At 45.4% G+C, this 27,032-nt stretch overlaps 1 protein-coding gene across 2 annotated transcripts in view; it reads left to right on the top strand.

Moving 5' to 3' along the window:
* The first annotated feature begins 1,843 nt into the window (after positions 1 to 1,843).
* Positions 1,844 to 27,032, top strand: part of LOC101163149 (adenylate cyclase type 9) — a 51,388-nt gene continuing 26,199 nt past the window's right edge. Inside the window, exons 1-2 of one of the 2 annotated variants that reach the window (XM_011480969.3) lie at positions 1,844 to 2,986; positions 3,060 to 5,646. In XM_011480969.3, the coding sequence (XP_011479271.1) occupies positions 3,807 to 5,646 (1,840 nt within the window). In that variant the 5' untranslated portion in view covers positions 1,844 to 2,986; positions 3,060 to 3,806. The remainder of the gene's footprint in view (positions 2,987 to 3,059; positions 5,647 to 27,032) is intronic. The other variant, XM_023961011.1, reaches the window with a different exon arrangement.

The raw sequence follows: 27,032 nt of genomic DNA on the forward strand, positions 1-27,032 counted from the left end.
TTGAACTGATCATCTTTCACAAATCCCCTCGATAGCTGTTAACCTTTCTGATAGTGGAAATGTTTGCACCCTAAAAGTCTGGGCCTGTGCTGATTAACAGGTCAATTATAAACCGTGATGCCCTTTGGCTCATCATGAAACATTAACAGAGCAATAAGGAGCTTTGGCAAAGGCCTAAAAGTGAGGAGTGGAGAGATGAAGCATCTGCCATTAAAATCCTTCGGTCCTGTCAGTCAAAAATAAAAAAAAATAGACTTAATTCTCCAGTAGATTCAGCCAACACACATTTAGCAGTAATAAAAAAACACTTTTACAAACGAAAACGTTTTCATTCCTTCATGAATATTGAACAAGTCTGAGCTGTTTCCCAACTAAAGATTATTTTTATTACATAATTGGACAAAACAAAGTAAAAATCACTTAAGATTTTGCAAATGTTTACCTGCACAACACCTGGTTAGTCGTTGACAGCAGACAGGTCGCTTCGTCGAAGCCACCTTACTTTCCTTTTTGGTGCTAAATGTGGATTTGGAGAGCCGCATTAAAAAAAGAAACAAACTCTGTGGATGGGAAAAACTGAATTTAGTGTAGAAAAGTGACCGACAGAGATCTTCACTTTGTTTACACTCACTTCTGTTCCCGGATGAACAAAGGGAATTATTCTGACGTGGGAATTTCCTGCCTCACTATCTGCTCTAGAGGCTATAAATATTCAAATACAAACTGAAACAGTGATTTACAGGTAAACAGGTAACAGTCTAAGGAAAAATAACCTCCAAATGTCAAGTTAACCAAAAGCACCAAAAGCACCGGAAGTAAAAGCTCACCTTCAAATTAAGAGAACCTCAGTCAATGACCAGATGATAGCCGACCTGAAAAGATGAAACACCAACATGGCATAGCTTTTTATAAAAAAAGAAAAGAAAATCAGCACTGTTGTTTAGAAGAAAATACAGGCTAATTCTAGGAGATTTTATATTTTAACATTAGGGAATTTAGTTGTTTGGACAAATTGAATTAGACTGATCCAACATAAAGAAACTGAGTCTTTTGCAAGTTATGGAAAACAAACAAACAGACACTGTAAATCACAAATTACACAGCACCTCCAAAAAATACAAAGCTAGAACTGAGTCAACAGTCCAAATGCATTAAAACAGCAATAAGACTCAAAGTAAGAACGAAAATGAAAAAATAAAATAAAATAGAGACAAAAAGCAGATACGTCTATTTTCCACTTTTAAAAGAATTGACAGAAAAGATTAAAGTCAATTTTTCAGAAGACGACCAAAAATGTCCAAATTAAATGTTTGTGTCTGTCTATAAAACCAAACCGAATGTTATTGCACGATGATGTCATACACACATGTAGATAAATCACAGCATTTGACTGAGAGCAACACGTCCAAATGCTTCCCCACATGATTCATATTCATAAATGTGTGCAGGTATATCACCTGCACACACCCATCAATAATTACATGTCTATATTTGCTGTAAACGTATTTATGTCTGGACATTGTTTTCGGTGCAGCTTGGTCCTTTTCCACAGCCCTGATGCAAAACAAATGTTTGCGTCTGTGGCCTGTAATAAATGGACTTTTCCCCCTGAAATGAGACGGAAATGAGCCAAAGAGGATACAATCTTCTATATTTGCATTTTAAAATGTTCTATTCATATATGCTGTCCCTGTCTTAAACAAACAAACAAACAAACAAACAAACAAACAAACAAACAAACAAACAGTATTCTGTCAGAAACTCCCTCTGACTGTTGTCATCACTTGTTTGTGTCGTTTTGGTTGCTGCACTAAATTACAATTAGAAAAAGCGGTTTGTGTGTTTTTATAGGAAACTCCATAAATCATCTGGATTATGAAACCCAGGAGGCTTCAGTGAAGTCTAAATGTTTTGGATTTGATGTCAGACTTGTCTAACAGGACTGAATTCATAGACATGCGCAGTAAATGTTTGCATGTGATAAACACATTGGAGCTGGGGGCGGGGGTTCAAACCTTATGTGGAGCGGACCGGAAGTACCGTCTCACCTCCACTGCGTCGGGTTTTACCGGCGGCTCAGACATTCACCGACTGACCGTCACAACAGCTGGGAACGGATTTTCCGAGCCGTCCACCATGAACATGGTGGCAGTCCCCGCACCGGGAGGATCACGCAGCCAGCGCGGCGGCAGCGGCGGCGGGACTCTCCGGGCTTAGACTTCAGTCTCACCGCCTGCCCTGCTTCGTCACAGACACAGCTCCTTCAGGGGGAAAAGGGTGGCAACCAGCGCCAGACGGAAGGGAACGCAGCTCTGCGCGCGATGTGCCGCTGCTGTGACTCCCGCACGCCAGCAGGAACTCTCCAGACGCGGGGAACGGTCTGAGATCAGAGGATAATCCCGCGGAGGGGCTCCGGGAGGGGGGCTCGTCTCCGTCTTTGCTGTGCGGGAATGTGAGGGGAGGAAATCCAGCCTTATCTCCAAATGAGCAGAGCCTCCGAACGCTCCTCATTACGCAGGAAACACGGCCTTGGAAAGATGGAAAAAGGACTCCAAAGTTTGGGAGCTGTTGCAGAGCGCGGCTTCCGCTGACGCTTTGCACAAGTTTGGCGTGGATCTGAGCCGCAACAGTTAGCGCGGAGCGGATCAACTGCGGCGCAGAGACCCTAAAGACGCGCGCTCGAACCCCCAGGCGCTGCAAGACTTTTGGATCCTCAGCATTTCTAGAGCGGCCGAGCCGCTGCTGGAGCTGCACCCGGGAGCCGCCGCCTGCACGCGCGCAACAAGTTGTAGGCTCTCCCGAGGTAAGCCCACCGTAAAGTTGTGGGTGGAAAATTCCCTCAGCTCTTTCGGGATCACGCGTGGCTGAACAGCGCACTCCTCCAGCAGCCGAGCCCCTCTGTGCGGAGAGCTGAAGGGGGCTTAACGGAGGAGATCCGGGGAGGGAGTTCAGGAAAGGACGGGGCTGCATCCGTGGGAATAGGCCGGTCTGTCAGGCCTCTGGTGGTTTGGGTCGTGGGCTGGACTCAAAAATAACTCTGTTTACATTTTTTTTCGAAGGCAGGAGGAAGAGATGTGAGCTGAGAACATCATGCAGCGGGAATTACGCACCGATCCACGAGCTGGAGCGGTAGGAGTGGGAGCTGAAGACGTTTTAATTACAGGACATTCACATTTTAATTAACTCAATAAATACCCCCCCTCCCCCACTCATGCACCTTTGTTGATTTGAGCTCTAATGATGAGAAAGTCGTTAATCTGCTGATCTGATCCTTTGAGGTTTGTCCCAAACAAATCCCGCTCCAGGACCGAGCACCTCCTGCAGCGCGGAGCCGCGCACATCCGTTCACACCTTCAGTCCGCATGGACGCGCACACGTTTCTTCTCCACCAAACTTTGTAACTCCAGCCTCATCGACATGTTGCGCGCGTGCAGATGAGCTCATTTCCAGCCGCGCGGCGTCCAACTTCGTAAAGAAAAGTCGCTGCATCGCTGAGCAGGTGAGGGGGGGGGGGGGGCAGCGAACGTTTTACTGCAACAGGAGGGAGGGGTGGTCGCTGACGCAAACTCCAGATTGGATGATGGTGGGGGCTCAAACAGCTGGACCCGTGCGTCGTGTGCGTGACAGCACCGGCTAGCGCGCGCGCGTACTCTGCGCCGTGCTCTCCATCCACGCAGGGCGACTCTAATAGGCTGTCCGTTTGGTCTTCATCTCCTCATCCTCCTCGCACGTGCACGCATGGCGCCCGCGCATCCCGTCTAGTTGCCTGACCGCCAACTGCTGGAATCCGCGTCACGCCCGCCAACATGGCCTCTCTCCAGCAGCACCGGCAGCTTCTCATGCACGGCACGCAGGTGAACTGCGACTCCTGCGGGGACGGCGCCGTCACCGTGCGCATCTCCAACAGCGCGCCACAAAGACGAACGCCGCCGAGAGCTGCTGACGGAGGGGGGGCTCCCCATAAGGTCAACCCCGACCTCCACAAACTCAGCATCTCTTCCAGCTGCAGCTCAGCTGACTCCAGGCCCGCCATGACCCCCAGGGCGCGCGTGAAGGTGCCCCCGCTCTTTGAACGCTCTGCCGCTCAGTGTTGGGACCCCAAGTTCGACTCCCCCGTCCTGGAGGAGGCCTGTCAGGAGAGGTGCTTCTCTCAAAAGCAGCGCAGGTTCCGTTATGTTCTCTTGTACCTGGCGGTGGCGTCCGGACTCTGGGGGGTGTACTTTGGGGTCTACAGTGACCGCTGCTGTCCCGCCACCTTCATTGCCCCCACTGCCTCCTTTCTGGCCTTACTGATGCTCCTCTTTTTGTTCACGTTCACCCGGCCGTACGTGTGGCTCTACAACCAGACCTCCCTGCTCCTCATAGCCATCACCTTTGCCATCACCTTAGCCCCACAAATACAGACTGCTGGTTACAGTCGGCTGGAATGGCCAAATGGCGGGAATCTCTCCCATGTGTCCGGGAGCAGCGTTCCCTGCATCTCCCCCGTTGGGACCTTCTCCCTGTGCATGGAGGTCCTGCTGCTGTTGTACAGCGTCCTTCATGTCCGTCTGTACGCCTCAGTGTTGCTCGGCCTCCTTTATTCCATCCTGTTCGAAGCCCTGGGGTGGCTGCCGTTGCTCCAGAGCGGTTCTGGTGACACGGGACAGGGGTTGGAGTCAGTGGCCTCTGACTGGGAAAACGACACACTCCGCTGGCTGGGCCCAGCCAAAGGTCTACTTCACCTGTGCGCTCACGCCATCGGCATCCATCTGTTCATCATGTCGGAGGTGCGTTCCCGTAGCACCTTCCTGAAAGTGGGCCAGGCCATCATGCACGGCAAAGAGCTGGAGGTGGAGAAGGCCCTGAAGGAGCGCATGATCCACTCCGTCATGCCCAGACGAGTCGCAGACGAGCTGATGAAGCAGGGCGACGATGAGGGTGGCGGGGAGAATTCTGGGAAGCGGTATTCCTCGGGTGCCTGCTCTGCCTCGGCCGTGGCGGTGGCTGGTGCTGGAGGGGGTGGAGCTTCGCAAGCTCAGAGTGGCGTGAGCTCCAGGAATAACCCACACAACAACCACAAGCAGAAGAAGACCTCCATCCCCCGCGCACAGATCATATTCAGACCGTTCAACATGAAGTGCATGAAGCCCGTCAGCATCCTCTTTGCAGACATTGTGGGCTTCACCAAAATGTCTGCCAACAAGTCGGCTCACGCTCTGGTGGGCCTCCTCAACGACCTGTTTGGACGATTCGATAGGCTCTGTGAAATAACCTGCTGCGAGAAGATCAGCACTCTGGGAGACTGCTACTACTGCGTGGCGGGCTGCCCGGAGCCCCGGCCGGACCACGCCTACTGCTGCGTGGAGATGGGCTTGGGCATGATCCAGGCCATCGAGCAGTTCTGTCAGGAGACGTGCGAGACGGTCGACATGCGCGTGGGAGTCCATACTGGCACAGTCCTGTGTGGCATACTGGGCATGAAGCGCTTCAAATTTGACGTGTGGTCAAACGATGTCAATCTCGCCAACCTAATGGAGCAGCTGGGTGTGGCGGGCAAGGTGCACCTGTCGGAGGCCACGTCGCACTTCTTGGACGACCGTTACCTGATGGAGGACGGACGTGTGGCAGAGAGAGCTGGGCAGAGCGTGATGGAGAAACTCAAGGGTGAGTGGCAGCAAACACTCAGCACTGTTCAAAGCTTGCCAATTGCTTGATTACTTTCAAAAGATAAGGATGCTAGCTGTATTTGACTAGCAGGCTTATCGCCAGAGTTCAGGGCGTTTGCGATAACCTGCATTATGAAAGGTGGGAAGGTGGACTGAAGGAAGGGGAGGCTTAATGAAGACGTGAACCGCTCCACCTTAGCACGTGGTCATCCTGACGGAGTGAGGTCATCTGAGCAGCTGCTCCTGTTCAAACTGTTTTCCAGTCCAATCAGAGCTCAGACATGACCAGGAAGACGGTTCTACCTCCTTTAGCCCTTCTTTACATTTAGGGGCTGGGAACCTGACATCATTGCATTTATTTGTTGGAGCATATAATATTTAAATAAAGCAAACACAGCGAAGCGTTTTGTGAATGAGACGTTTCAGGGCTTCAGCTCCAAACGCGTTGTGACTGAAGCTCATGCTGGTGAGATTAGAAATCTTTAATCTTCAAATACAGCAAATGAATCTGAAATCCTCGCCTCAGAAAAATGTCCCAACGTGCATAACATTTATTGAAATGTGGTGTAAATGATGGAATTACCTGACAGAACCACTGCGTTTGGTTCTTTGGCTCAGGACCAGTCTGGCAGCAGAGACCCGCCTCCGGTTCTGCTTCAGCCGGTACCTGTGGTGTTCTGGCGGGTGTTTGGGTCTTGTTGTGGTTGCGTGGACGGTTGATGTTAGGAGGATTTACTGTTGTGAGTCAGATTAATGCTTTCACTGGATTAAAGCGGCGCTTCGTCGTCGTGTAGTGCCCGCCACCTGCAGGAAAAGTAATTGGAGGCGAGAGCGGACGGATCCATGACAGTTTGCTAAAGGATCAACGTCTGTGTGAAACTTCTGCTGTGTTTCCTTTTCTAACTCCATCCTGACAGACAGATGGACCCTGAAGTTTGCTCAGGCTACAGGCCGTGTCACACAGCCACTACATGCATTTCCCACGGATGAAATGTTGGTCTCTGGTGATCCATGCGTGATCTGGGTCATTCATACGTGTTCCTTGCGTTTATCGATGTGTGCAGACGTCTGTCAACCGTCAGGTCTTTACGTGAATTCGGTTTGGAGCTGATATAAAACCTTTGGTCGGTTGAAAATTACACAGTTTACCAAGTTTATTTGTAATTGTTACATAAATTCTACACAATTGTGTGTGATTTTTGTGAGATGCATACACAAATGTGTGTCCTTTCCACGACTGTTCCACGTTTGTCTAACAGACTTTTCACGCATGAATCACAGATGTAGAACGTTTAGATCACGTATACGGCGCACAGATCCCGTTTAAATTATGTAACCGACACACGAATCACTAATGAATTACAGATAATCAGCAGAATAATCACATGGTTCATGCTCTACGTTGGTTTACATGTTCTTTGCGTGGTTTATTCCTACTTCTGTGGTTTAAATGCGGTTCATTCCTGATACATCTGTGAACATTTCACCTTTTCTCGCTTTTTCCACGTATGACTAATTTTCATCCGTTCAATATGCAGAAAATGTACGTAGTGGCTGTGTGACACGGCCTAAAGCCATAACTGATCAATTTGTGTGACTGCTAGTTTTGTTTAACGGCATTTTTCTCGTCGTCTTCTGATTCTCAACCATCTGAACAAAGAAATACTCAGAAATGCAACTTTAATCTTAATTTTCTTTGTCCTCCATCTGAAAAATGCCACAAGAATATTAAAAAACACCATTTTTTTATAGGAGTGGGTCTTTAAACAGTCAACATGGTGCTAGAAATGGACATTTCCTTTTAGGGGGAAACTGTAGTTTATCCAGTAAAATGAAGTGTTTTACTGCTGATTAGATCAACTCTAGACTTAAGCATCTGACAGGACGGTGGACCTGCACCATAAATCTTGACCTGTTGTGTATTTTGTCCGAGCAAAAATACAGAAAAGAAGCAAAGAGATTTGCAGTCAGCCCACTGATCCCTCCAACAGGGAATTCCTGGCGGACCGTCTAATCTTAGGTCGCCTGTGAGAAGAGACTGTCTGTTCTATTGTCAGACCCTATGACAGAGTGCATTCACACTCGGCTCTGATTGGTACCATTACCGTCTATTTCCAGCCTGGCGAACAGTGACACAGTAAGATATTGACAAGCAGCTTTTGTTGAAGGAGAGAGGAGGGACGAGCGAATAGCGTGGAGTTTCCCACTGAAACCGATTTCCTGCCTGGAGAAGGAGACGGCGCTGACGCGTCTGCTCCAGCTGAGCAGAGGAAGACGACTCTGCTTATCGAGGAGAAGTGGTCGCTATTACAGAAACACGGCCATCTGCTTTGGTTTGTCACAACCATGGAGTTGTGTAACTATTGCTGTGTGAAGAGGACTGAAAAGCTTCATTTGATATGGGGAGACTTGTTAAATCAATAGAGATCTTTATTTGCCCCAAATGACGCCTGCTTGGTGTGTCATTTTTTCGGTTTTTCCTGCGGAGATTATCTCCTTTTGTTTCTGTACACAAACCGATGTCATTGTGATGTCTTTGTGTCCTCCTCAGTGGTTTTATTTTAAGCTGCCTCAGATGTTCCACATTCGAATGAACATCAGTTTTCCTGTCTGACGGGGGTCATCTCAGTTCATCAAAACATAGTTTTGAAAGCCTCCCGGGGTTCCTGCTGGTTCCTGCTGGTTCTTGTTTGGTTTGTTTCCCACTGATTCTTTCCCTGGCATTCATTGATAGACTTTCACCTGTCTGTGCTTGTGGTTTGTCATGTGACCCAGCCTCTGTGATCTCCCCAATCACAGCTTCGCCACAGACCCCCAGCAGGCCCGATGAGTCACCTCGGCTGGCATGCTTGGCGCTTTGTGCGCTGAGGCCATTAATATCTGTCGCTGTGCTGCTGTAGAAGAACTGGATTGTGGTTTAGCACACATTAGTCGCTGCACTCCCATGGACATGAATTAGGATTACGCTGCAGGAAGTGAGCTGATCCAAAATCCAAATCATTTTTAGCCAAGAAAAGAAAAAAGGTAGTTACACTGACGTTCATCGCAACCATTGACTGTAGATGAGGACTGGACTGAGTGACTCCTTCCGCTTGGCGTTCCAAACAGGAAGTGGCTCCAAGAAGCCGAAATCCCATAGACGTCTATATAGAAATAAACAGATATTACTCAATCTATTGGCCAGAAGAATCATTCTTGATCTATTTTTGATCATTCTTTTTTTTCATGATGTTTTTTTCTGTAGTTCAAGTTATAGACTGACCAATCAGATGCCTCAATAAAAGGAAGTGCAGCCTTCTGGCCCCCACATCCACAACCAAATTTCATGTAGCCACTCTCAAGGGGTAGGGGGTGTGGCCTTCCAACAAGCTCCCTCATGATTGGTTAGAGTGGTTGTCATAGAAACAATGATTCAGACCGATCGCCGCTCGCTTACAACATGGCGGCGCCAAATCATAAAGTAAGGCGGCTGAGTTGACCTTATTTGGTTGGAAGTACACAGTAGACAGTTTCACCCACTCATTCCCTCCCTCCCCCACTTCAGTTCTCGTTTACAGTAAATGGTTTGAACCACTGGATAAGGTGAGGGGTCACGTCACCCATAGAAATGTCTCACCTTCTGCTCTTGCGTCACCATCGTTCCCGATACGGGCGCCGCCATGTTGAAACCAGCGATTGGTCCAAGTCGCTCTGAGTCATCGTATCTATGGCGATGACTGTCGCCAGACAGGAGTGATGTTATTGTGGGTCCCCGCCTCTTTCCTCACCTCTTTCTCTTGAACGCTGTGTTTCCATTGACTATGAAATTGTGCAAATTGGATTTGTAATAATTCATTCACCTCATGGAAACACTTAAATTGTGAGCACAGTTTTTGTGTTTAAAGGAGGTGAGGTGTAAAGAAATGGACATATTTCTGCAAACGTCAATGGAAACACTTTTTCCAAATTAAAGGAGTCACGTGACCAACAACTCTTAACCCGCTGGAGCTGCAGAGTCCCCGCTAGTGTTGGGCGAAGCCTGGACAGGGCGCCAGGCCGCGGTCGCTCCGCCGGGCACAGCGAGCTGCAATGCCGGGATCCGGAGCACGTTTGCTTTCTGTGCCGGCACCCAAAAAACCAGCAGCACCTGTACGGGGGTTGACCCGTGCATGTGGCTGACCAAGGCTTTGGGTGAAAATGGAGTGTGAGGTGGCTAGATGGATTTCTGCAGAAATGTAGCCGTCAAACCAGCGAGCAGCAGCAGGCGGCCAAAAGTCCTTTAAAAGAAGAATAGCGTGCAGAAAAGTGACTTCAAAGCTGTTAAATCAAATGTAGCTTCCATGGTTGAAGTGTTTTGTCATTGTGTTCTGCAGATTTTGTACAGCAGAAGTATAGAAGTTGCGTCTAATTGTGTCAGAGGGTCAACAACTCTGATAAGTGTTAATCTGTCTTCTGTGTTTATCATATCCTCTACTTTTTGTTCTGTGGCGCCTTTTCTATCCGTCCACACGTCTTTTTTCCTGTCTCTCTGGTAACGTCCGCCGACCATCTGTTCTTCACTCCCATCCAATCAGCTGCCTGTTCTTCATGCAGACGTTGTTAGAAGTTTGTCACTTTGCTAGAGAATGTCCCAAGTCAGTCGTGTTCATGTGTGTGTTTGCTGGTGATAAGGACGCCATGCCCCGCCCAGCCATGCCCCCCCCCCCCCCCCCCCCGTGTTTCCACCTCTTTATGTACATGAGCGTTCATATAGTCTCCCTTCACAGAGACATTACATCCACATTAAAAACAACATCAATCCCAAAGGGTTTTCATTCTTCATAAAAAACACACCAGACATTTACATTTTAAACTTCAATATCTGTCTTTGAAAACATTTGGATGTTTTCTAAACTAGTTTAATGTCAAATAGAATATAAATGATGGAAGAAAACCTCATATTTTCTCTGTTCCGTAACTGGAAAGTTCTCCCAACATTTCTCCCTTTACAGCACAGAAGGAGTCAGAACAGAGACAACAGGACTGTAAACTCCTTAACCAATGACAAATGAACGACCAAACATGAAGGAAAAGTGTGAAAAAACCAAAACGCTTCATGCTTCAACACTTTGCTTTGCTTCCATAATGAACTGTCAGCTACAAACGACTGCAGGTAGAAAAGGTCTTTCTCTGTTCTCCTCGTCTTTTCAGGAAGACTTCCTGTCTTCTCCTTTTCATGGGAATCTTACCAGACGACTCTTCCCGCCTCCCACATTAGTCTGCCCTTCTATCAATAGCCTCAAGATATAGACTCACAAAGTGTAGACCTATTGAAAAGATTTAGCTTATGCCTTTTTCACATCAAATCCTAGAATATATAACATGACAGGCAGAGTTGATCCTTATCCCCATGATGCTTTGGTCACATGCACCTGGACTGTTTCACCTGCATGGGTGCTGTGGGTTTTTGGGTCGTAGAGGAGCGGCTGCATCTCCAGGTGAGCTTCAGGAGCGTGCACGTGTCACGTGAACAGCACAGACTTTTCCTGCATGAACCACAGATGTATAACATTTATATGGCGTAAACGGCGCACATATCACGTTCAAATGTCGTAAATGACAAATCACTAAGGAATTTTATAAAAGGCACAATAATCACACACGGTTAATGTTCCACGTTGATTTACGTGTTCTTTGCGTGTGTCTATGAAGACTGTCATTCATCCATGTAGATTCCATCATAGAATAGGTTTAAAGGATGTCATGACAACCTTTAAACCTACTACTATGATGTTCTTTGAGTGGTTTATTTGTACTTCTTTTATGGTTTTAACGTGGTTCATTCCTGATAAATCTGTGAAAATTTTACAAAAAGACCACAACTTTTCTCACTTTGTCCACGTAGACTCACGTATGACCAGTTTACATCTGTGCGAGACGTACATAATGCACGTAGTGGCTGTGGGACACGGCCTTCAGAGCAAACAAAAAGCAGGTAACTAATTGCAGTTTAAGGGAATTGCTAAAGTTCACATCAGTATCCTAAAGACAAATCTGCACAAAGGTGTTAAAAAGGACTGTCATTTCCGCCTTAACAAAAAATAAGCAGCCTAGCTTCGGTCTGTAAAGTTGAATCTGATCTGGCTTGTGGTTCCATTCCCATCATACGGGTAAGACGTTTCCATCATAGACATCATCATGTTAAAGAGTAGCATGCTTTGACGCTCTACACTGAAGGATTGTGGTCCAACCCGTCCAGCTGCATCAGTTTTTCAACAACCTTTATGTTTTATTTGATTTCTCACCTGCAGAAGTGATCAGCCCTTTTCCTCAGTAGAAGTGTGTCTCTGTGTTGCATGAAAACACGTGTTCTGGTAAGAACTGGGATGCATCCTGAGGTCTGCTGGGGTTTAGAGCAGAGAGCTCATCACACAGGCACATCTGCATCACCTACGGTAGTGTCCATGGAATGAAAGCCGCCTTTCTGCAGGAACAGCCCCGTTTACCTTCATGATGTACGACATTACGCACTTGAAAACGTTTACTTTGAGGTATTGCCTCAAACTCTTTTTTGCACGAGTGACTTTCCACTCTTTTCCATACTTTGCATTTTAGCCACGACTGTTTTTATCTTAAAACAAAACTTTAAATTTAGTCGTTGTTTACCTGAAGCTTTATTTTGTCAAAGGTGGTCCAAACGTTTACAATGCCCTGATAAGTAAAACGACGTGCATTTTGGAGTAGAAAGGGCCATAAAAGGGCTTTTTGGACTTCTGTTAGGTAGATTGTTGTCGCCGTTCCTTTTTGTAAGGAGACCGGTGGTCCGTCACTGAGCAGCGTCCCCTTTGGGGGAAACTCCACTGACTGTGAGCGCAACCATGAAAAGGTCTTTTATCACCTGTGTGTGTTCTGTCAGAATGACGCCGCCACGGCCCGAGTGCGTCACTGTCGCCGCCAACGTCCTCCACACTGTCGCCGAAGCAAAGACGGGGTAGATCTGCAATAAAAGGGCTTCATCTGGGAGCCGTTTCACATGCAGACCCTCTGAACACTTTGCTGCGACGAAGGTTTTGAGATGAACACATGCTGACTCGCCAAAAAGGAGTTTGGAATCTAAAAGTGGTTCAAGAAGCTGGAACCAGGAAGGAAGAGAGAGAGAGAGGGTATAGAAATGGGAGGGCATTTAAAGGCGTAACGGCCATTGGTTCCATCCGCATGTCCAAATATGGAGCCTTCTGCTACTGTTGGGCTTTGTTCTCATACCCCACCAACATCAAGGGAGAAAACCGCCCAGTCGTACAGGGAGGGGTCTGCAGATGTTGCTGGAAATTGGGGGGGGACAGGCGGTTGAGATGTGAGATGACAGAAGACAGGGAAGACATTACGGAGCAGAGGAAAATTTCTGAGCGTGTATGAAGGAAAACCCAACATTCGTTATTTTTAACCAACATTTTCTTCTTCTAAACAACAAAAAAGAGAAACGGGAGGTTCAGATTGAAGAAATACTCAAAGAAAGAAGATTTGTTTGCCACTTCTGTTTTTAAAATCAGTGGTTTGAATTCATAGGACGAATATGCCTCTGGTGGTATGTGCACCCAGAGGCGGCTGCCTAAGACATTTACAGGCTGGAAACCTAAAAAAATAACCTCTAACACACGGGTTGCTGGAGCCTATCCCAGCTTTTAGGATGGGGGGGTGTCACCTTGAACTGGTCATGAGTCTATTGCTGGGCCTCACACAGACAACTTACAGTCAGTCACCAGTGAACTTCTGAAAGCAGGATCTTGGTCTGTGGAAGGAAACCGTAGGGAGAAGATACAAACTCCACACAGAAGGGTACCAGCTGGGATTTGAACCAGGACCTTTTCACTGTGAGTGCTAACCACTGCACCACCGTGCAACCCACATTTAATTTCCTTTGTGCAAAAATAAAAATTTCCAAGATAAATTGTGTCCTACCAGAAGTTTGGGGAACGTGGTTTGTCTGTCCTCTGAATGAACCCGTTCTGCAAATCATCTTTAGCCTCATTTCCACTGAGTGGTCCGGACCAGTCCGGTCCAGTCCGGTCCGGTCCAGTCCGGTATTTTGAGCGTTTCCATTATAAATGGGACCCATTATTTTCCTCGACGCCGCTCGCCATCTTCTGTCTAACGACATGAAATGTTTTGTAGATACGAAGAACCAAAACCAAAGGAGCTGCTGGACGACCTCCATTGTTGTTGCTGTCAGCTTCACCCCGCATGGACCAGGACGGTCCAACTTTAAGTTGAAATGCTCACCGGAATGGGCTGGACCATTCTGAACCGAACCGGACCATACCACTCAGTGGAAGCAAGGCTCTTGGTTCTTCGTGAGCTTGTTAGTCAGTTTGGCAGACGAGCCTCAGTACATTTTCAGAAATCTGATCTTAGTTGCAGACATTCATTCTGTAACAAACACTACTTTATTTTGAATCATGTTTGTTATTTGGGTTTTTCCAATAATGTGTTAACAGAATCAAATAACAATCCAAAACAGAAAAACACACCTCTTGTAGATCTTTTTCTGGATATAAATTTAATTTACTTACATCCCAAGTTTCTTTTCCTCTCTTTTTTTTCCAGCCGTGTGCTCATAGAGTCAGTGTGAATGTCCAACCCAAGCGCTCATTGCTGACATGTTTGTATCGGCCTCAGTCCAGTCATCCCAATAGAAGCTGTCGCAGCGTCTTCCACCTTCCTTCTACCTGTACCGACCCCATTAAATATTCTCGGGGCGTGTCAGGTAACCAACAGGTGAAAATCACAACATCCAGCATTTTCAGTGGATATCATGTATTCATCACTCACAAAAAACATGTTCCTCCCTCATACAGAACCACAGGTAGGACTAATGTGTTGGTTTTTTTCCATAGTCATAAGTCCACAAAGCTGAGGTTAAAGCACGTCTGTGTCTGAGGGGTTTAAAACTGTAATTGTGCACGTTTAAAAAAACTCTCACATGTTCGTGTAAACCAGACTACTGTGACGAAGCTCTGGAATCGGCTTTTTATCCATGCGAGGTATTCCTGGTAAAGTCCAGCGCACGGAACAGCGGTAGAATCCTTATTCAGAGGGAAACCAGCAGACGCCTGCAGAAATTTTCTTATGTCTCGGGTTAAAAGATCGTAGATCAACTTCCACCGACTGGCGATCTGTCTGGAGTGTGCCCCGCCTTCGCCCATAAGTGGCCGAGATAGGCTCCAGCAGCCCCGTGACCCTGAAAGGGAACAAACGGAAGAAGATGAATGGATGAATGATGATTTGCTTCAACGGTTTGAGCTTCTCAGTGACGCATCTGAAGGCGAATGCTGGGAGTGTCGGCGGACGCCGCGTGGTCACATGACGGCGGCTCTCTGATGAGCTGCTGTGTGCAATCTTTGAGTGTTTGTGTGGAATGTGAAGACTCAGCAGGACTTCCTCTCTGTTCATTCTTCCTCTGCTGTTGATTGGCTGAATTGTTCCTTCATAGCCTTTGTGTTTGCTCTGCAGGCCCTCTGTGCACGTGTTCAAGGTGTCTAAACGCTTGAACTTTCTTTAGTTGTGTGTTCTTTTTCCCCTCAGGACCATTTTTGGGAAATTCACAAATCTTACAGGGACCTGGGGCCTCATTTGTAAAACTTTGCGTAGGATTTGCGTCAGAAGTGGCGTACGGATGAAACATAGGACGTGCGTACGCACAGAAATATTCGGAGTTATTAAACCGTGCGCACGCACATCCTACGCATCTTTCCCTTAATAAATCACAACCGATTCTAAATGCAGCGCAGCTTTTGCGGCTTCATGACACGCCCATAGTTGCCCATAAATAGTCCGTGAAACGCCCACAAATGAATATTCATGGCTTGCTAAATCATGGCAAACACAGAGGGGAAATCAAAAAAACGTAACTTCACTCAATGTGAAGTAGAAGTTATCGTTGGCGAGGTGGAAAAGAGGAGAAAGGTGTTGTTTGGAGGGCACAGTGTGGGCATTACTAATGCCAAAAAGGCACGTGAGTGGCAGACGGCGGCAGACGCCGTAAATGCTGTAGCTTCACAACCTCGGACCGTGGCCGAAATAAAAAAGAAAAGGTCGGACATCAAAGTCGAGGCAAAAAAACGTCTGGCGCTGCATCGCCAGAGTGTGCCTGCCCCTCTTGATGAGAGACAAGCGGCAAGAATTGGGGAATCCCTTAGTGGAGTGGTGACTGAGGTGCAGGGGGACGCCGACGCGCCAAATGCACCGGGTGACACGCCCCCAAAAGCCCGCAGAGGTCCAACAGGACGGCTCGAGGAAGTCAGAACCGGCTCATAAGCCACTCGTCCTCGTTTGCCAGCAAGTCTCCTTGCTGTCTAAAGATGCGTTCACTCCGAATTCTTCCATTTGCCACATCTTCTAAGAGCGCAAGATCAGCCATTGTGCGTCATTCCGCATTGTGATGGGGCATTTTATTTCCCTCTATTTAATTACATCTGACAAGCTACAGATGTCGGTAATAATCCACGTGGAAATGGGAAATTGATCAGCAAATGTAATTTCTTGTTGCTTTCTGAATGGTTGAGACATACGCCATACATTGTTTTATCAAAAATAAAACAAACTAAAGGCATATTCATGAATACCATAATTCTGTAGCTTATGAAGAAATGTTTTAATATGAAAACAACTTTCCCCAGTGGACAATTAATACGTCTATCTATCCATCTGTCTGTCTATCTGCACCTATATCTGCTCCGCCAGACGGACACATTAACCAGAATATCAGTTTTGTACATTATTTCGTTCTGTTAAATATATTATTTATGAGGATGTATTGCACAAAATGCCAATATTGCAGAACATTTTTCACTTTTCTTTTTGCAAATAAGTGTTCATTTGAATTTCTGTTGTAATTTTCGTTTGATTTTTTTTTTATTTGTTTCACTGCTGATCGATCGAACGGGTGTTGGTGTAGCTGTTAATTGTCAGACTTGCTTTGTGAAGTCTTCATGTTATTTCTGAGAGGCAGTATTGTCATTTTCACTTTCACGTGTTTCTTCCATCTGCCGACGGCGTCGCCGTTTCTCATTTCACCCGTTTTTGTGCGTACGCCTGGGTCAGAGCTTGAAGGACCGCACATTTTCCCGTCAAGTTTGCTTTTTATAAATCTCAACTATTGCGTAGAGAGTGGCGTACGCCTTCTTTTGTGCGTACGCAACCTTTACAAATGAGGCCCCTGGACATTTTATGGGGACAGTCTGAGGCCTCAGTCCCATCTGTCCTTACGGGTGGATCCGGGCGGGAAAAGCGGTCCAACCTGTATGGATATCGCTCAGTGAACCTGTAGAGGGAAAATGCTCATGCACATTTCTTTGTGCACGCTGCAGGTCGTAGAGAACACTTCTACAACACGTGAAGGTGAGTACGGGGGACGTAGGTGTGAAGATGGCGTGTCGTACAGATTTTTCAACACCTCCCAAATCCTGCATGAGGATTCCATTAGAGCCGTTCACGTGACACGTGCACGCTCCTCGCTGCAGCCCGACTGTTAGGAATGAGGAAATGAGCCAATCAGAGTGTAGTTTGTGTGGACGTCCTACAGACACCTACGGATCACGTGCACGCCCCGTGCGTGCAGCATGTGTGCGGTCAGGAAGGAGCCAGAACTCACACCTCACTAACGACTAGAGCGTGGCGTGAGGACGCCGGACGACAGCATCACCTGCACGTCATACGTGCGTGGAACTTCCATTATCCCGATGAATACTTCACTACACACTTAACACACACACAACAATGGTACGATCCATTTTCATGAGCCACAAGGGAACGGTAAGACACACCTGCACTCCCCTTTAGATGCAGGCGCTCCTCTCTACGAGCCTCCACAGACCTGAACAACCCAAAAACCTGCAGAACCCGTACAGGTCCATCCCACCGTACGGCTTTATGCCACTAAGCCCCTCCCAGCCCCCTGCTTTGGGTCACTGTTGAAGGTCTGCATCAAGTCCAGATCAAGAGGAACCTTAACCCTAACCACAGAACAAAACTCATTCTGGTCGGGACATCTCAAACTTCAAATGCTAAAGTCCTACAAAGTCCTCATGGGGTCATTCCATTTCAGTTCACCACAACATGCCGACAATGACAGAGGAGCAAGAGAAGCTGTTATTTAATGCGAAGGGGGAGGGTTTGTTGACAGGTGTGGACGAAGATGCTTCGTTCCAAACTCTACAACTGGAATTATTTTCCCGCTTTCTGGAAGAGACGCAGACGATCAAATGTCCTCTTCTCCTCTTAGACTGAGTTTGGTTTAGGTTAGGTTTCAGCCGTCAGTATCATCTCCTTTGAATGAAACGAAATGTCCCAGACAGGACAATGCTGCATGTTTGCAATAGCATATAAACAGCCACATCTCTTAAAAAATTTGAACAGAACATCTCAAGATGTCAGGAAAAGTTCACTGGATGCAGGACTGATGGATGAAAAGTGAAGGAGATGAGCGTCAGAATGAGAGCGGCAGCTGCTGTCACCCAGAACGCCAGAGCGGTTTTTGTTTAGGAGGATTTGTGATTTGTTGTTAGGACAGATAATGCAGCTCAGCAGAGGTCAGTGAACGCCTCTGATGAAATCAGAAGAGGAATTCTGTGGTGTGAAATGTCAGCCTGCCGTGTCTCTTATGCAACTGTGGAGGCATCGCTGCTCTTCAGCGCTGTCTCTTACACCTTCGTCACATATTCACCTGCACGGGGGGAGGGGGGGGTGACGTGCACGATGGCTGAGGATTTCTTGGGTTGTGCGTGGAGGATCCCACAAATGCTGCAGGCACGAGGTGTGCACGTGACCCCGAAGTGCCCGTAGGATGTCCACACAGACGACGCTCTGATTGTTTCAATCCCTCATTTCTAACATTCAGGCTGCAACAAGGAGCGCGCACGTGAACACCCCTAACGGCCTTCTTGCACAGTCCTGGGGGGTTGAAAAAATGAAGAATCTGTGTCTCACCTGCCTCCCCCTCATGTGTTGTAGACGTGTTCTCTACGAGCTGTCGCCGCAGCACGAAGGGAGAAAAATGAACATTTTCTCTCTGCGGGTTCGCTGAGCGATCTACCACCTTGATGTTTCAGGGGGGGGGTCACCTGCGAGCCCCACACAGGTAAGACCGTCTCTCACCTGCAGATGGCCGTATCCACCTGTAACGTTCCACTCCGTTAGACTCAGACCTTCCTGCGTCCGCGGCGAGGCGCCGGTGATGGAGAACACAAAGGCGGGGAAAGCTCTGAAGTGGCTTCGTTGAGATGAAACAACTGTGTAGACGTGAATAAAGATGCTGGACTGTATTTAACACAAACAATAGATTTGAAACATTCAATATTTGTTTTGTGTCGTTTTTTTAGTGTTAGGTGTTGTGTTGAGTGTCAGGAAAGTGTTTGCACAGAACAGACTATTTTTGAATTTCAGATGATCTAAGATTGACTCTACAATTTTAACTGATTGGTGTTTCCACGATACACTATTTTGATTCAATAATCCTCAAATGGAAACTGGAAAAATATATAGATTTAACATCAGGCATATTAACTGGTGATTTGAACTCTTTTAATAAATAGGTAGACCTTCAGTCTTTCATGGAAGCTTATCGCATTTGATTAAAAATAAAATAGACAAGGGATCTTTGTTCCAATTTTAGTTGTGTTTAAATAAAAAAAAAACTTTTTCTCTGTTCCATAGATGCTTAGTTTATGTGCTGAACTGTTTATTTGTGTTTGTGGTGATGCAGAAAATGAATTATTCGATAAATAGGATCCTCTGTTGTGAGCTTTGAGGTTTGCCTTGACCTGCAGAGGCAGGCAGGGACCGTCAACAAAGTACACAAAAACACCCCAGACAAACATGATCATTTCCTCGGTTATTCATCATAAATAATCTCAAAAACATCACAAGCTGTCATTATTGTTAAAACAAACAACATAAACTCCTAAAATCTTTACTCTTTCTCTGAAGCAGCAGATTCCAGTAGTGCAAGTTGTAGATGCGTCCTTATCTCCTCATAAATTTACGAGATTTTTTCCCATAAATCTTTTTCTCGTAAATTTACGAGAAAAAAATCAAGCAATGTAAAAAAAAGATTTTTTGTAAACTGGCCCTAAAACTCTGTCGTAAGTTAGTGTCCCTCACGCTTTATAAATAGTTGTGACTTTGCAGTGTCACCCTTCAAAAGTTGTTGTCGGCCGGACTTGGGACGGGTCGGAGACAGTGTGATTGAAAAGAGAAAGTAACATATTTGGTCCAATGATCCAAGGGGAATAAAAGTAATTAACCTTTTTTTCTAATTTGTTTTGTGCTGTGCACCGGCAGGCAGTGGTTAGCGCTCTTGGCTCACAGCAAGAAGGCCACCGGTTCAAGTCCCAGCAGGGGGGCCTGAAATAGAACATCAATGCTCTTCTTGTGTGGAATTTGCGTGTTCTCCCATGCATGCGTGGGTTTTCTCCCACCGTCCAAAAACATGCGGTTCATTGGTTCCTCTAAATTGTCCATAGGCGTGAATGTGTGTGTGCACGGGTGTGTGATTGTGGCCCTGAGACAGACGGGCGACCTGTCCAGGTCCTCCCCAGCCTTTGCCCACAAGTGGCCGGGACAGGCTCCCCATGACCCCGAAAGGGACAAAATGGATTAGAAGATGAAAAACTGAATTTGCGCTGCATTTTCATCTTTAACATTCAAACACCCACTTTAATGAAATGGTGTTTTTGGTGATTTTCTTCTTTTTCTGAGGATTGAGGACATTTAGAAACAAATATTAAGATTAACATTTATGTAAAGATAAAAAATGCTGAGAGCTCCCAGCAGCGGGGAGGGAAAAAGGGGGCGGGGTTGCTCCAGGCAAACAGTCTTGCCATTTCTAATAAAGTCTTGCCGCTCTGCAGAAACTATGTCCTAGAAAATGAGTGTTTTTCTTTAAATTCAGGCTAAAAACAGCATTATCATCATTAAGAGACAACTGGGAACCCTTTGAAAATAGATCAGAAGAGCGGTTGACCACAGTCAAACCGTGTCCCCTCGTCTGGTTGAATGGATCAGTCGCCGTCCTCTGAGCTGTCCTGACCAGAGCGCCGCGACGTGAAAGCCCGGAGCAGCCCAAACGTGACCCGTACAGATACGGTTCTGCAGCGATGTCCTGTAAACCGTGACCTTTGCCCTCAAAATCATGGCGAGGCGGTGTGAACTTTGCTGCTGACAAAAACAGCGTTCTTCTATCTTTTCCTTAAAGCTGTTTTACCAAACCAAGGTTTGTTTGGAAATTTACAGCAGAGTGAAGATAAAGTGGGACAGCCGAAGACGCTGCAGAACCAAACACGGGGCACGTCAGGAATGCTAAAAATCCAGGACCTTCAAAGACTCCTGGTCTCATCCTTCCGCCTCACCACATCTGTGCCATTTCCACTGTTTTGTCTGCGTCTTGTTGTAGTTCGACAGCAAAAGTCTCCTTCATGTCACTGTGACTGGACTTTTCTGACGATGAACACTCTTTCTACTTGTGTTTTATGCAGCCAAACTCGTTTGAATTGATAAGTATTGTGACAACATTTATCAACAAAGAAGCTATCTTCATTCAGCAGATGGATAACAGCTCTCTGTTTTGGTCCTATTCATGTCACGGTGTTAATCTGTGGGACACTTCCCTTTAGAACCAGTAGAATAATGCGGTCAGTTCTTCAGCTGAACGTTGTGAGAGTTAAAAACAAAAACATTGGGTCAATTCTGGGGTCATTCATTCCTGTTTGTTCATTAAATGTTATTTGACCTTTTTTTTTGGAATCAATTTTGTTAAAGCCCCACTCTGATGGGGTTTTTGGGGTTCTTAACATGTTTCTGTGGCATTTTTCCCATGATGGAGGACAATTATAAAAGAATTTAAGATTAAAACTGCGTTTCTCAGTATTTCTTTGTCTAAATCGAGATAAATCAGGAGCAGATAAAGACCCACCGTTTAAGAAGTTGTGACACAACAACTGTAATGGCGGGCCACAGTCTCCAAGCTCCGCCCCTTTCTGATCATCCACCTGCAGACAGACAGATCCATGAATGTCTTTGTTTTCCTGCTCTGAGCTGGAATCTGGATCAGAACTGGACGGATGGATGGATCTGAGATTGATCATCGTTTTTGTTGCAACCCTAATGTTATGTTGGGACGAGTTGGTCATACATGGATAACTGTGGAAAAAGCAAGAAAAGTTGTGGTCTTTAGATGAAATGTTCACAGATGTATCAGGAATGAACCACGTTAAAACCACAGAAGTACGAATAAGGCATGCATAGAACACTTAAACCAACGTAGAGCATGAACTGTGTGATTATTCTGCTGTTTATCTGTAATTCATTAGTGATTCATGCATCAATGATGTCATCTGAACGTGATCTGTGCGCCACATACGTGATCTAAAAGCTCTACATTGGTGGTTCATACGTGAAAAGTCTGTTAGACAAACATGGAACAGTCGTGGAAAGACACATTTGTCTATGCATCTCACAAAAATCACACACAATTGTGAAAGATTTACATAATAATTCCATATAAACTACATAAAATACGCATAAACTGCGTAATTCTCAACAAACCAAAAATTCTGAACAGCTCAAAACTGAATTCCTGTAAAGACCCGTCAGCTGAAACCTTTGCAGGCGTCTGCACACAACGATGATTGACGAATGCAAGAAACACGCATGAATGACGTAGATCACGCATGAATCACCAAAGAGCGACATTTCATACGTGAAAAACGTACAACATGTAAATAGTGGCTGTTTGACTCAGTGTACAGGGGCTGTAAGCTAGCAGAAGAGGGTGTAAACAAAGTGATGATGGGATATCAGAGCAGGATTACTTCTGCATCAACAGTCCCGCCCGCAACTCAGAGGTGAATTTCTGATGAACTCCTGCTGCTCTGCAGAAATTATGTCCTAGAAAACGACATCAGGTTTTTGCTAAAAGCGGCGTCATCAGAACAAAAAAATTGCTAAAAGAACATATAAAAACACCTTTTTTTGGCGTGGGGCTTTAAAGACATATCTGTATTTTCTGACAGAGGATCTTCTTGTCGTGTCACCCTGTTCTTCAGACTCTTTGATATTTACCAGTCCTACCTTTGTTGCCATGGCAACTATCAAAACTGACAAACATCCTAGAAAGGACTTTGGACAAGTCTGCCCACATTGGGAGGATAACTTGCTGACTTATTGTAAACTGAAGAATGGAGATGGAATACCCTCCAGAGATGACTGACAGAAGAGATTATAGCTTTACGCTTTGAGAGGACGGCGGAAGCCATATTGTTCCCTGTCAGTGCTGTTCGAAGGGGACGTCTATGAAACCATCAACCAAGTGAAGAGGGACAATACAGGAACAGGAAATGTCTAAATCAGGGGTGTCAAACTCATTTTGGTTCGGGGGCCACATTCAACCCGTCAGATCTCCAGTGGGCCGACCAGTAACACGACAGCAAAACAACCCATGGTCAACCAACATAGCAGCCTGATCACTTATTATCACACATTCATTCACAGAGGCCAATGGATCTCAAATAAAATGTATTTCACTTTTTAAAATTGGTTTATTCAGTTTTATACAGACTGAATATTTAACATCTGACACTGAAGGAATCCTGATGTTAAACTCAGGAGGGGCTACGGAGAAAAATGAAACACCTGCCTAGAATGTAAATGTGTAAATAAATGAATGATTAAACTAAACTAAACTTACAGACATTTGTGGACATAAGAAGAATCGATAAGAAGAAGAATCAGACCATCAATATCAGGATTCAGATCCTGTGCAGAAACACGTTTACTGTCATTCAAATGTGTAAAACAATGAAATGTCCAAGAATCTTTTCCTGGTTTCTGCCTGAATTTTGTGACAACACCCGCCTTCTTCCTGACCTTTGATGGGCGCCATGAGTGACCAGGCTGACATCATGTGACCAGACTGACGTCACGTGACCAAACTGACGTCACGTGACCAGTTCACTCCAACATAGTCTGGCGCAGTAACTAGAGAGCTGACTATTGTTGTATTGTTGTCGCTAGCTGTTGTTGTGTCCATCAACTCCAGAAACTCTGCTGTGACGTCTCTTCAACACCTCTAATAAATATGTACAGCTGTATGCATCTGTGATGTTGGTGCTTTCATCAATAGTGACTGAAAATACAATAAATGACTGGATTCCTTCATTTGGCGTCCAAGTCTCCTCAGAGATGTTGGATCTGATCGTAATCCTTGACAGACTCATGTTGGCAAAGGTCGACTGCTTTTTGGGAAACAACCCTTCTGCAGTCTGTAGCATTTTTCCATAAGTTCAGCATCTGAAAATGGTTTGGATGTTTGCTCCAACTTGTCTGCAGTCAGGTGTCTGTCACTGCTCCATCATGGATGAGTTTTTCAGCATCACTCTTAGAAAGTATATTTCTGGTCTTAGCATTATTCCACAGGTGAAAAAATGCAGTTTTACACGACTTAGATATGTGAGCCTTAAATGATAAATCCTGGTCAAATAAAACCCCAAGGTTTCTAACTGTGGAGTTATCCATCCAGGGAGACTATCTGAGCAGACGGAGCATCTCTGAGGGTATAAAATAGTGCACAGATGTGTAGAACGAAATTCTGGTTAGTGCATTTATTGAATAATAGGAAAGACAGCAGTACGTAAGAGCAAAAAAAAAAGTGTAAAAATATAATAACAAATGAAAATTTGTTAGAAATTATTGAATTAAAACAAATCACATTTTTAATCAGTCTAGTGTCTATTTACAGTATTTACTAAGTTCAATGGAGCCATTCTTTATGCATGAAATCATTGAAAGTGACTAAAAGTCTACTGGCGATCAGTGAAGTGTTTGGTGGTTGTTTAACAGCGATATGCAGGTGATTATTAACTAAAGTGCTGCAGAGCTGCTGGTGTGACGAAACTGGAGGGAGGATCCATGAAATTCAGGCTGTAGAACAGCAAGAATGAAGAAAATGCCAACATGGGTGTGTGATACTAGAAAAATGTTGCAAACACTCTGTAATTCACAAATGCACGTATCCACCAAGCATCAGAATGACGCACAGGCTTTCACATGGACGCAGATCCCTTTTTTAAATTTATTTTGATCCGTTTCAAGAGTCAATATCAGTTGAATCTTGTAGCTGTTGAACAGATTTTGTTAATTTAGGAATGCTACAAGCTGCTGCTGCAGGAATGTGGCATTTATCTTCTGAAGTCTGTGATTTACTTAAATAGGATTTAATTCTCACTAGATTCCTTTTTTATTTAGATTTGATCCGTGAAAGGTGTATATAAATACAACTTACTTACTTATTATTAAGGGATCATTGGAAAACTAAAAAGTTCCTTTTCCTTCCTCTCTGGTTCCTTAAGTATGACTGTGGTTTATAAATGGAATAATGAGACTAGTCATTCTTAAATAACTTTCTGAGAACCCTAAAGTAAAGAGTTTAGGTCGTGACGTGCACTAATGTGGACCCTGACTTTGTCCTCCTGTCATGCAGCTCATTCATGAACAGTTGAACAGCAGTGGGATTGTTTCCATCACTCAAGCCTCAGTGGATACGGCTGTCTGCGGTTGAAAAAAGGTCACACTCTTACGGGTCATGCAGGTGACCCACACCACAAATCAAGCTGGTAGAGCGCTCAGTGAACCCGTAGAGAGACGATGGTCGTGCACGTTTTGTCTACGGTCATGCTGAAGCCACAGGTCACAAACACGTAAGGGTGAGTAAGGAGGAGGTAGGGGAGACGCAGGCGTGTTGTCATTTTTTTAACCCCTCAGATGCTGCAGACTGTACAAGGAGCCCATTACAGCTGTTCACGTGACACGTGCACGCTCCTCGCTGCAGCCTGACTGTTAGAAAAGTGGAAATGAGCCAATCAGATTGTAGTTTGTGTGGACGTCCTACAGAAACTTACGGATCACGTGCACGCCCCGTGTGTGCAGCATTTGTGCCGTAAGTAAGGAGCCAGAACTCGCACCTTAGCAATGACTGCCAGGACGTTGACGCATTTCGGACACGTGACCGGTACGGATTGGATACCAGCACCTGCCTTTCTCTGCAGCTGTGATCCGATCCGAAGGCCTCCACAGTTTGAGAACCTACAAAGTCAACGACCCTTCATTTAATTTAGTTCTGTTTTATCAAGGATCATCCACTTTGTTCATATCTTCCCTGTGACGATTCTTTCTCAAATATTTCCCTAGACAACAATCAGTACGACTGGTGGAGAGATCCACTAATGCAGCAGCAGCTGCTGGTTTGAGCTCTGCTGGGGAGGATCAGTCCACTGAAATCACGTCGGGATGACAGACAAAGACAGAGGGGGCAGCCCCTCATGGGGCAGAAGGCTGGGGGCTTTCTGCTTCCATTCTCCGTCCTCTCTTTGGGAGATTTTCTGCTGTTGCCACTCTAAAACAAAGAACAGAGCGAGGCTCAGTACTGAGCAGGACTTGAGAGTTGCAGAAGCAAACCTGCAACCTGGTTTTGAAAAGATAGGAAGCACAAAGCATTGCGGCCATGAACACAACTTTGTGTTTCTTTTTGCACATAGAGTCTATGTTATTGTTCTTACAAAGTGAATGATCCTTTATTTAATTACCGTATTTTCTGGACTATAAGTCGCACCGGAGTATAAGTCGCACCAGCCCAAAAATGCATTATAAAGTAGAAAAAAACACAGATAAGTCGCACTGGACTATAAGTCGCATTTTAACTTTCACAACCTTATATGACACAATCATAGCAGACTGTTTATCTAATAATTTCACAGTAATTTTTTCTCAAACTTATTTATTTATTCTTTTCATGAAGCATCATTGGCTAACTAATACTCTGTTTTCATCCTGTATTTGTAGAAACAGTTTTCACTTTTATTGCATTTCTGAATCTATGAAATCATTGGAAAATAGAATATTATGTTGTTAGCCTTACTGTAAAAAAAAGTTTGCTGATTCTCTGAGTCACATAACATACTCTTAACACTTAACATACCTCATACATCAAACTGACCCAGGAACATCATCTCTGTTCCTCACAAATGAACATAACAGGAGGTTTAACAATGTATTTATTTCAATTTATTTCTAATATAAGTCGTTGCGGAGTATAAGTCGCACCCCTTGCCAAACTATGAAAAAAAGTGCGACTTATAGTCCGGAAAATACGGTATTTCTAGTCTCTAGCATCAGGAATGTGATTATGGATTATGAGATGGTGTTAAAGTTGAACATATTTGCCGTATTTTATCAGCTTCTTTTGCTGGCTGTGCGCAGCGAACAGACCGCAGCCTGAAGATAAAATGCAACCACAGTTTCTGAAGCCTCCAGTGTTGCATTGTGGTCTGCATGTCAGCGTCGGTTTGCATCACCAAGGCGCAGACCGGGATTGGCTGA

The sequence above is a fragment of the Oryzias latipes genome, chromosome 1, assembly GCF_002234675.1.
Source record: "Oryzias latipes chromosome 1, ASM223467v1".
NCBI lineage: Eukaryota > Metazoa > Chordata > Actinopteri > Beloniformes > Adrianichthyidae > Oryzias > Oryzias latipes.